Source organism: Rhinatrema bivittatum, chromosome 13 (genome assembly GCF_901001135.1).
Source record: "Rhinatrema bivittatum chromosome 13, aRhiBiv1.1, whole genome shotgun sequence".
Taxonomy (NCBI): Eukaryota; Metazoa; Chordata; class Amphibia; order Gymnophiona; family Rhinatrematidae; genus Rhinatrema; species Rhinatrema bivittatum.
The window spans coordinates 61,923,377-61,935,403 of NC_042627.1; the positions used below are offsets into that span (position 1 = coordinate 61,923,377).

At 40.6% G+C, this 12,027-nt stretch overlaps 1 protein-coding gene across 1 annotated transcript in view; it reads left to right on the top strand.

Moving 5' to 3' along the window:
* The window catches only part of SH3GL3 (SH3 domain containing GRB2 like 3, endophilin A3), a 90,192-nt gene that overhangs the window by 32,676 nt on the left and 45,489 nt on the right, over positions 1-12,027 (top strand). The window contains exon 2 of the mRNA XM_029574437.1: positions 9,472-9,540. Within this exon, the coding sequence (XP_029430297.1) occupies positions 9,472-9,540 (69 nt within the window). The remainder of the gene's footprint in view (positions 1-9,471; positions 9,541-12,027) is intronic.

The window sequence follows — 12,027 nt, forward strand, 5'->3', positions numbered from 1 at the left end:
AGGGCCATCGGCGCCATTTTCATTAGTGGCAGCCGACGGCCTGGGAGCGGGAGATCGCTCCCAGGACCCCCACTGGACCACCAGGTAACTGTAAAATGTTTTTGGGGGTGTCGGGAGGGTGGGGGAAGCAAAGGGATTAGTTTTAAAGGGTCGGGGTGGGTTTAGGGGTTATTTTTGTGTGCCGTTTTTTATGCCCTCCCCCAAAATGATAAGAGAGCCCCCATGATCAATATCGAGGGGTTTTCCTATCATTTCAGGGGAGCCCCCGATTTCTGACGATTTTGAAAATATCGATGATATTTTCAATCGTCCGAAGCCCGATTCACATCCCTACTAGCTATTGTGCCATCAGGCAGGCTCCATTTTAATAATATTGTAAAGCTCTTAGTATTTGTGCAACATTTAATATGATTTGTTAGGTGACTAAAAAGCTTTATTAAAAAATCATATAACATTTAAGAGTATAAATTAGCCAAGTATGCATTAAAGAAATAGTGGTTGCATTTTATGTCAAATGAAAATCCTTATTAAATGTGCATGTTATGTATTACAACCTTCTAAACAATAATAAACCCTTATTCATACAAGGTAGATCCTCAAACTCCCCCTTCAGGGGCATCTCGCCATCGCATCAGGGGTTGCCTAAAAAGGCTTCCTGGAATCCGTGTGTATGTATCAGTACTGAACTTGGTCTTCTGAAAAGCACAGCAGATACTGTGTGAATAATTTTGAGGGTTTATAAACAGAAAGTGCTTTTGTTTTCCATTGCCTTTGCTGAAGAATGTAGCAAGCAACAAGTTTGACTGAAATGCAGTTATTTGTGATGTGGCACTGACTGGTGCAACTTGTCTTCAATTCAGAAATGCAAAATTAGTTTTCAATTACTTGGCATCTTTGCTATACATTATTTACAGCTACACAAAGGCTTTCTTTGTTGATTGGAGAAACATTTCACTTGTCAACTGTAGGCATTTATTTATTTAAAAATACTTCTATACCGCCACTCATAATAATATCACAGTGGTTTCCAATGTAAAATCACATACATCAAGTATAAACTGGATGCAGAAAGATTCCTTTTTCTGGGATGCCATGTTAACTTTCCCCTCCAAATTATTTATTTATTTATTTATTTTATTTATTTAACAGCTTTTAATATACCGGTGTTCATGCGAGCACATCACGCCGGTTTACAATAAACTTGAGAAAGGAGGAAATTACAAAAAACAGGGGATGGGGTATGGAGCAGGAGCGAAAAAAGGGGGGGGAGAGAGGAGGAGAAGGTAAAGGAAGAAAGATAGCAGCTGAGAAGGTAGAGGAACGTAGCAGTATTTACATGAGAGACTAATTAACAAGGGTTAAGCATTGTCGCAAAAATTACAGCGGTTAGTGAAGAATGTATAGATTATATGGAGGATATATATGGTGGCTTATTTACAGCAATTATGGCAGGTTATAAAAGATAACTTAATTAACAATTAAAAAACAAGTATATATAATAGCTTATTTACAGCAGATAAGGCAGGTAATGAAATAACTCATTTTAACTTTTAACACACAGGTTGTACAGTTGTATGGTAACTAGGGTGCGAGGAGGTGTATGGTGGGTGGGTGGGTGGAAATGGTGGGTGGAAGGGTTGCAGGGGTGTGCGAAAGGGAGGGTTTCAGGGGGGTTGACTACGAGGGGTTGGATTCGGGGTAGGCCTGTCTGAAGAGCCAGGTCTTAATGCCTTTTTTGAAACTGGGTAGTGATGGTTCAAGACGGAGGTGTGTGGGTAGGGAGTTCCAGAGGGCAGGGCCTGCAATGGTGAAGGCCCTTTCTCTGGTGGTGGAGAGGCGGGCTGTCTTGAGGGGGGGGGTGTGAAGGGTGCCTGTAGTGGTGGATCTTGTCTGGCGGGTTGAGAGTTGGAAGTGGGGCATTTCCTTAAGCCAGGGGGAGTTGTTTTTGTAGAGCGTGTTGTGAAGAATAGTTAGGGTCTTATATTGGGAGCGGAACTGGATGGGCAGCCAGTGTAGGTCTACTAGGATGGGTGTAATATGCTCTCTTTTACGTGTGTTTGTAAGGATTCGTGCCATGGCGTTCTGAAGGGTTTGAAGTGGTTTGATGGTGGAGTATGGAAGGCCTAGTAGCAGGGTGTTACAGTAATCCACTTTGGAGAAAATGGTGGACTGTAGGACTAATCTGAAGTCTTGTGTATGGAGTAAGGGCTTGAGCTTTTTAAGGATCTGGAGTTTGTAGAAGCCTGCTTTAAGAAGGGACTTGATGTGTGGCTTGAAGTTCAGGTGTTGGTCAAGAGTGACTCCCAGGTCTCTTACGGAGGGTGGTAGTGTGGGAGAGATGCCGGGGGGGCGGTGGTGAGGTGGAGGAGTCGTGTTCAGGTTGCTTGGATATAAAGAGTAGTTCGGTTTTGGTTGCATTAAGGGCAAGGTGAAGGTCGGTTAATAGGGAGTTGATGGTGACTAGGCAAGATTCCCAGAAAAGGATGGTTTCATTGAGGGTTTTCTGAATGGGTATGAGTATTTGTACATCATCAGCGTATAAGAAGAAGTCCAGGCCTAGGTTTGAGAGTAAATTGCAGAGGGGGAGGAGGTATATATTGAAAAGGGTGGAGGATAGGGAAGAACCCTGGGGGACGCCTTGTTTGAGGGGAACGTGACAGGATTCACAGTTATCGAGTTTTATGAGGTATTCTCTGTTCCATGTCTTTAGAGATTTTTTTTAAAGGGTAGTTATCTCACTCTTAAATGTTCTGGCATGGTATTCCAGGCATTGGGTCCTGCCACAGAAAAGGTGCAATCTCTAATCTCACCCAAATGTGCATTCTTGATAGACAGAATTTCTATTAAACCCTTGTTTTGGGAGTGAAAAGATCTAGATGGAATATAGACTTTCAACCCAACCATAGTGATGTTTTGTTTTTAATCAATGTGTGCATTAACATCAACACCTTACAATCTATTCACGCTCTCATAGGGAGCCAAAGTAACGCTGCCAGCGTTGGAGTAATATGATCAAATTTCTTACAGCTTGTTAGCAGCTGGGTGGCTGCATTTTGGAGTAGCTGTAAAGATCGTGAAGAGGAATTTGGGAATCCCAGAACCGATGAGTTACAATAATCCAGGCTAAATAGCAATAATGATTATAGGACAGATCTAAAATCAAAGGGCTCTAAAAAATGGTTTAAGTTGCCTCAACATCCAAGTTTAAAATACCTGAATGAATCAAATTTTTCATCTGTGAGGACATAGCAAGATGGGAATCCAAAAGAACTCATAAGTGTCTTACTGTGCCCATCAAACTCAATTTTCACATTCTCTAGAACCTCTTTTGTTCTAGATTTCTCTAGATTCAATATTAAACGATTATGTAACATCACTTGCTAATAGCATTGAAGTAGCTTTTTAAAAGATCTAGAGTGGAATTTAAGGAATCTATGATGGTTATAAAGAATTGTTTCTTTATAGTCTGCAAAAATAAAGAAGTTTAATCTCAATCAGGCAAGAAATGTACATGGAGTTACTACATAAGGGTTCAAAAGCGTTGCCAACAATGCGGAACCCCGGGGGACTCCAGTATGAATGTTGTACCATTTGGATGAACTATTCGCGATCCAAATTTGTTGCATTCTATTTATCAAATAGGAAGTGAACCATTTCAAAGGCTGGCCGCTTATCCCAACTCTATAAACTGGATAATCAATTTCTGATGATTGATCATATCAAATGTGGCCGAGATGTCTAATAAAACATTTAAACTGAATTAATAGATATGCTTGTGTGACTGCTAAACAAAAATATTAATTTCACATTCATTGATGTTGCTATTGTAGGTTAAGGTATTTTGATATTTTGTAACAACTTTTTATCCAGATTATTCAGATATTGAATGCCCTGAAAGTAGCCTTTTCATTCACTTTAAAAGAAGAATGAAGCAGACTCTTATATTACTCTACTAAAGGAAGCTGGCATAAAACTTAGCAATATGCATGTATAGCATAGCACTGGTTAATCCAAACTTACAATATGTAATACGAAGTCTTTTTTGGAGGAAGCACATTGAAACACTGTACAATCACTTCACAGATGAAATTCTTATTAATAAATCAAGCCATCATAATAGGCACTACCAGTGTAATACCTTTATTGCCTTTTCAATACAACTACGAATTTGTTAGGATAGGTCTCCTCCAATTTTACAAACCTAGATTTATCAATATTAGACCATTCTTCTTCTTTATAAAACTGTTCAGTTTCTGTCAAGTTCCTTGGGAGCAGTCTTCAAATCATGCCACAGATATTTTGATTGGATTGAGGTCAGGGCTCTGAATGGGCCAGTCAGGACATTCACTGTTTTGTCCCTTAGCCACTCCAGTGTAGCTTTGGCCATACACTTTGGATTATTATCATGCTGAAAGGTGAACTTCTATCCCAGTTTCAGCTTTCTTGCAGAGGACAGCAAATTTTCCTCAGTGTCTTTTCTGTACTTTTCTCCATTCATTATGCCTTCTATCCAGCCAAATGCCTCGGTCCTTGCCAATGAGAAACACCCCATAGCATAAAGCTACCACTACCACCACCACCACCATGCTTCATAGCAGGGGATGTTATTCTCCAAGTTGTGTGCTGTGTTGGGTTTGCATTATACATAACGCTTGTCATTTAGGCCAAAAAGTTCTATTTTAATATTAGACCACAAAACATTTTGCTATATAGCTACAGAATCCCTTGATACTTCAAATGGGGATTCAAGAGGAGCTTTCTTGAGTAATAGCTTCCTGATTTGTGGAATGCTTGAGTGCCTATTCCCTAAGTAAATTTGATTAATAGCAGTTAATGGACTTCTCCTCCAAGAACTTATTCAAACCTTTTTTGAACCCAGGTACACTAACTGCACTAACCACATCCTCTGGCAACAAATTCCAGAGCTTAATTGTGCGTTGAGTGAGAGAATTTTCTCTGATTAGTCTTAAATGTGCTACTTGCTAAAATCTTTCAACTGCAGAAAAATCATTTAAAAAAATAGATCCTAGAACCATTTGAATGTAGAAATGCTATGCACCTGTACTTCCAGTATGGAAGGATTAGCCATAATCTTGTGCTCTTGAACTTGGTCTGTTCTGATTTTCTACTTCATGAGTCTCTAGCATACAAGCATAGATGTGCCTGTGCCTTCCTTTCTTATCGTGGGAATTAATCCGTGGGGCTTTTGCCTCCCCAGACAGAAGGTAGTGAGCCAGTATGACGACAGTATATGTTCATATGTCCCTTCAGCTGCTCTTTTCCTCTGACATTTACTGAATCACTGCTTTTTTAATTCCTTGCCTTTGTGCAGCTATTGTACCTGTTAAAATTCTAAGCTCAGTTAAAGAAAAAAAATGTTTACTTTATAATTATATTCAGATGTGTTGCACATTTTTTTACTCATTTTACTAGCATCCCAGTGAATCTGGTGGTGTGCTTCAAATCAACAGGGCCTTTAGTTTAGTTTATTTCTGTGCACTGCATCTTGCATGTAAAAGAGCATTGTTACTTCTGGGGTTTTACAGTTAGGGTGCACCTATATTGCAAGGCTTTGCCATGATTGGCGTTACTGTACTTCTGACTAAGATGGATGTAGATAGGGGCTTTTGGAAGAGCTATATAGGAATTTCTAGGTCATGCATACGCCATTCATTGTGTTAATATGTCTCTGCTTTTTCTTTTCTTAAAATCTAGTTTGAAAGCTTTTGTGAAGCTATCCACAACAAATGCCAGCATATCCAGTAGAAACCTTCATGTTTATGCAGTGGATTAATTAATCTTTCTCTTTCTAAACCAACATCATACAAAAAACCTAATCATGTGTTTGAATAAATAATGAAATTTTGTGTGCTAAAGAACAGAGGCTTTCTTATTTACAATGGTATGTTTGAACTAGTATTGTATCCAATTAGATGTCTACTTACTAGGATTCATTGGGTAGTGGACCACTATTGCCAAATATATGCAAAATGGTTCTGGAAATTAATATCCTAGTGAAACATCAGAATGCTTTTGAAAAATATAAAACACATTTTAAAACCTAATGAAGAATGAAATAAAATATTGCTTGCAATTGGAACTAAATATTCAAGGATTCTTTTGGTTTTCCCTTGATGACGTAACCTGGGGTGGAGGTTACAGCCCTGAACAGCAGTGGTAGAACAGCATCAGGGGTCCAAGAAGGCCATGGTAACCTGCATGGAGAGTTAAAACTCATACTTCAGTGTGCATGGGAAGGCCTAGTTATTTTTGTATAGTAGCCTTACTAATTGTAGCTGAGGGGGATTATTACAATATTTAGGATATGGAAGGGGCCTGGGCGTTGAATTAAGTGCTGGCTATAGTAAAATCAAAGTTGAAGATGTAGGAAGACCTGAAATGGCCACCCAGCAACTTTTAACAGATTTTGGGTATGCTCCATTTACATACCCTGAAAGAAACCTAAGATCCGCTAATAAAGGACTACTATCAGTCCCCTCTCTCAGATCTGCTCATCTATCCGAGGTTAGAGAGAGAGCATTTTCAAATGCAGGCCCAAAACTGTGGAACCAGTTACCATGCGAGCTAAGGATGCAGAACAACCTAAAAGCTTTTAAAAAGATCATAAAAACCTGGTTATTTAAAAAGGCCTACCATAGTTGAAATAACTGTCCAGGCATGCTCATATTTATATGATTATTCATGTTGATTTTATTTTATTTCTTTTAGACTTAATTTTTATTTTTTGTCTATTTAATCAATGATTTTATAATTGTAATTTATTTTTACAATTTTTCTTTATTACCTTGTACACCATTAAGATTGTAATACAGATTGATGGTATATAAAAGCAATAAATAAAATGAATAAATACAGCATAAATATGAAGGGTGGTGATGGAAAAAGGGTTGAGAGGTTGGGCTGTTGGGAGTGTGTGTGTGGGGTGGGGAGTTGATATTTAGTTTCGTGTGTGGTTATTTATATGCTTATTTGCCCAATATGGAAGAATCTCAGTTGGGAAGACTAGATGGGCTAATTTGTTATTAATCTGTCTTGTACTATGTTACTATGTGTTAGTATCCTTTTAGCACAGTATAAAATAATATCCTAATATGTTCTTTTTCTGGGTCAGCACAATCATCTGTAACAATTTGGTCACAGGAACTCTCCTAAATCATCATAGGGTTCTTTTTTAACTGTTGTCAATCAGGTGTTGTAGTGGACTACAGGTGAAGCACCCAGTGACAAAAATGACCAATCCTATCTGTGGCAGCACAAATTCCTGTAATTGCAGAGAACTAGCAAGCTGTGTTTCCAAAACTATTCTGACTTTATTTACACAGGAAATTATGTACATGCTGCTTCCATAAGTGCATAAGAACATAAAAATTGCCATACTGGGTCAGAATGAGAGTTCATCAAACCCAGTATCCTTTTCCAACAGTAGCCAATCCTGGTTACAAGTACCTGACAAGATCCCAAACAGTAAACAGATTCTATGCTGCTATCGCACAGTGATAAGTAGTGACTATTTCTTAAGCCTACTTTGTTAATAACAGTTTGACTTCTCCTCCAGAAACATGTCCAAACCTTGTTTAAACCCAGCTATGCTAACTCCTGTAACCACAATCTCTGGAAATTAATTCTAGACCTTAATTGTGTATTGAGTAAACATGAATTTTCTCCAATTTGTTTTGAATGTGCTACTTACTAACTTCATAGAGTGTCTCCTAGTCTTTTGTATTTTTTCAAAGAGTAAATAAATGATTTACATTTACCCATTCTATTCCACTCATGATTTTATAGACTTCTTATCATATCCCTCCTCAGCTGTCTTTTCTCCAAGCTAAAAACTTTACCTCCCTAGCATGTCCTGATGTTGCATTTACCCAGTCACTATTGGGGTAATTGAAATCTATTATTATTGTGCAGCCAAATTTGTTAGCTTCCCTACTCTTGTTAACGTTTCATCGTCCATCTGTTCATTATGGCCAGGTGGATGATAGCATACCCCTACTGCTATATTCTTGTCCATCACAAGGAATTTCCACCATAAGGATTCTACTGTGCATTTAGTGTTCTGCAGAATATTTATCCTGTTGGACTCTATGCCACCCCACCAAATTGATCCCACCCTCTAATTGCAATATAATTTGTACCTTGGTATATCACTTTCTCATTTGTTATCCTCCCTCCATCAGGATGAGATGCCAATTATGTCTACCTCTCCATTCAGTGCTATACATTCTAACTCTTCCATCTTACTTTTTTAGACTTCTGGCATTAGCATACAGACATTTCAAAGTATGTTTTGTTTTTACTTAACCACTGCTAAGCATTTGGGCATAGAATTCACAGTGGAAGAAATGGGACTTGAAATGTGGCTTCAGTTGTATAAAATTTTAGAAGACCAAAGAGGGGAGAATTCAAGCCAATAGGCTACATCATGCTTTCAGAAAGGCAAGGATAACCTCCATGAAGTGATTATAATTACAATCCTAATATCAACCAGCTCAGAGTGGCCAGGTTTTCAGGCAATAGGATCACAAGTTTTGGTGGCTGTGTGGCTTCTTATGGAGGTTGGTGGTAAGACATGGGAAGGGGCTTGGGTGCTGGTTAAGTCTGATTCTTGTAAGAGATAAAGAGGAAGACAAGCAGACTTGAATAGACTACCAGCAGAGGGGGGTGGAGGCTAGCACTGTAATATAATTTAACTAGTAACAGGATCTCTATCTATGAGAGAGGCATGGATAGGTCGTGAATATTAGTTTGTTGTAAAAGGGTGATAACAGCCTGTGAGGCGTTGGAGACATGGGTTAGGAAATATAACCAATTTTAAAATGGCCACTTGTGTAAATTTCAGCGGTTATGCATGCATATCCCCCGATACGTGCCAAAGTGCCAGTCTGTCTGAAAGGGGCGGGCCGGGGGGGGGCATGGTCTGGGTGGGGGCAGGTCGGAACAGTGTCATTAGCTGCGGATTCTACTACTGCTCCAAAGGAGCAGCAAGGTGTAAAAAAAAAAAAATCTGAGATAGGTAGGGGGTAGGGGTCGGGGAGGAGAGGAGAGGAGAGAGGAAAAGGTAGGAAGGTTAGATAGGGGTATAGGGAACTGGGGAAGCCCTACTCCTGTCATCGTGCGTTGCCTTGTAAAATCCCCCCACCACACGCGAGTCATGGGATGCCCGCACTTGCACACGCAGATTTTAAAATCCAGCGTGCATGTGCACGTGTGCGGTTCTTAAAATCTAACCCTAAGTGGGGGGATTTTAAGTAGAGGGAGGCAATGGAGGAAATAATTTGTATTATGTGAGGACATTTATTGTAATATATTCTTTCCATAGTTTTATTATGTATTCTGAATCTGTGTAGTAATCTGATTTGTAATTGATAGGAGATCAGAAAAAGCAGGCTATACATTTTAAATTAAAAAATATATCACATAACCATATATTTTATGTATTTTTTGCAGTTGCTAAGTGAAAAAATTAGTGGAGCTGAAGGAACAAAACTAGATGACGACTTTCTAGAAATGGAAAAAGTAAGTGAGCAAATTTTAAACAATGCATAGAGCATAGAAAAGAGAGGGCAGTTAGGTTCACTGCCAGCTTCTCTTCTGGGGATATTGAAGCTTTCTCACTGCATTAACTCTTTAGTCATCACAATTTCATACAGTTATAAATAAGGTCAACATAACAGTTGTCAGGTTCCAACAGCAGATCTGAGCTACTATTTAGCAGTTAGGGGGTCAGTATTCAGAACATAGCCATCTTAAAGGGTCATTCATCAAAATATGTTAGGGTGTTATTTATCGCATAGTGAGATGCATATGCAAATTTTAAAATTTTAGTCAGGGGAGGAGTTTATGAAAATGAGGGACGTTTAATGTTGTGTGCGATAGTGAAACGCACGTTATCGCATGTTTTAACGCCAGAAATGACTACACCTTTTTTCCTGGCGTTAAGCTGTGCGATATTCCCAAAAAGGGATTTGCGATAAATCCCATTTCGGGCAGGAGGGGGAGGGGAGGAGAGTGGAGTGGAGTAGGTAGAGGTAGAAAGAGAGAGCGCCACTGGGACGGTACATATAGGGCTAGATTTTAAAAGCCCTGCGCAAGTAAATCCTGCCGCATGCAGGGCACTTGCGCGCCGGCGCACCTATTTTGCATAGGTCGCCGGCACGCGCAAAGCCCCGGGACGCGCGTAAGTCCCGGGGCTTTGTAAAAGGGGCGGGAGGGGGCATGTCAGGGGGCGATCCGGGGCGGGCTGGGCCGGGAGGGCGGTCCCGAGTCCCCCGGCACTGCGGCACTTGCACAACAAAAGGTAGGGGGGGGGATTTAGGTAGGGCTGGGGGGTGGGGTAGATAGGGGAAGGGAGGGGAAGGTGGGGGGACATGGAAGGAAAGTTCCCTCCGAGGCAGGCTGTGTGGCTCGGCGCACGCAGGCTGCCGATTTTGCTCAGCCTTGCGCTCGCCGACCCCGGATTTTATAAGATACGCGCGGCTACGTGCGTATCTTATAAAATCCGGTGTACTTTTGTTTGCGCCAGTGGCGTGAACAAAAGTATGCGTGCACGTATGTTTTTAAGATCTACCTCAATGTCATCTATTTATACCACTATAGGAGGGTCATCTAGTAACTGGAGGTGAGGTTTTGGTGGTGGTCTAGGGTTTTGGGGCCAATTTTACATGCACAGTCAGACGTACGAACAGCAAGTACACATCAGTGAAGATTTGATGTGATTTGGAACAAAGAAAGCTACACAAAGATGAAATTTCTACAATGGACTCTCGTTGTAGCTTGATGGCACCCAGGTAGAGAGTGCATCAAGCTAGGGTGAGAGTACATTGTAGAAATCTCATCTTTGTGTAGCTTTCTTTGTTCCAAATCACATCAAATCTTCATTGATGTGTACTGTGCTGTTCGTACGTCTGACTGTAAATGTAAAACTGGCCCCAAAACCCTAGACCACCACCAAAACCTCACCTCCAGTTACCTGATGACCCATCTTTAGTGATATAAATAGTTGACTTATATGAGAGTCTTATAAAGAGGTTTTCTCTCTCTCTCTCTCTCTCCTCCCTCCTAACTATGCCCCTTTTTCTTATTGCAGCCGTTATTCATGCAAATTTATAGCATTTTGATGAATCTAGGTTTAGTAGATGGATAAACATAACTGGCTAACTTAGGGGGTCATTTATCAAACTGCTATATGGTGTTTTCGCATGCAAAAATACGCCTTTAACGCATGCAAAAATGCCATAACGCATATTGCAATGCAAATTAGAAAAAGGGGAGGAGTCTGGGGCGGGTTTTGTGGCCAAGCTTCATGATTTGCGAAGCCTTATCGCACGGCTTTAACGCGTATGCCGTGCGATAGGGCTTTATCGCGCTTTGCGATGTTTTCGCAAATGCCGTTTTTTCGTAGTTTTAAGCTCCTGGAGATCCAGCCTAGCTATCAGGGCTCTTCTACAACCACTGGGGGGAGGGAGAGGGAGTTATTACTAGTACTACATGTATATGTACAAGCTGGTTATATGAATGTCATATAAGGCTTTTTCATTTGTGATCATACTATTCACCATTCCTGTTATATGTTATATGTGTTTGATTGTGTCTTTAATAAAACATTAAACTAAAAAAAAAGCCCTATGAGCGTAAATCCAGTGGATTTACGCGCGCCAGGCCTATTTTAAAAAGGCCCAGCTACGCACGTAAAGCCCTGGGACACGGGTAAGTCCTGGGGCTTCGGAAAAGGGGCAATCTGGGGCAGGGTCGGAGGCTCCCGGGCGTCCATGTGTGCGCGCCGGGTAGCATGCGCACATGGATGCCCGCGCATACTTTTTAAAATTTTACCCCACTTTGTGTACAGGGACTTAGCCATGGGATTGAGTGTGACCCCTTTTTTTCTTGGACACTAACAGAAGGGAAGCTAAACACAGGATCAGAATGCAGTAAGGTAAAAAAACTCAAAGCCAAAGTATGGACCCAGAATGAGGTGGGATCTGGGTAGGGCCCAGATCCTGAGCT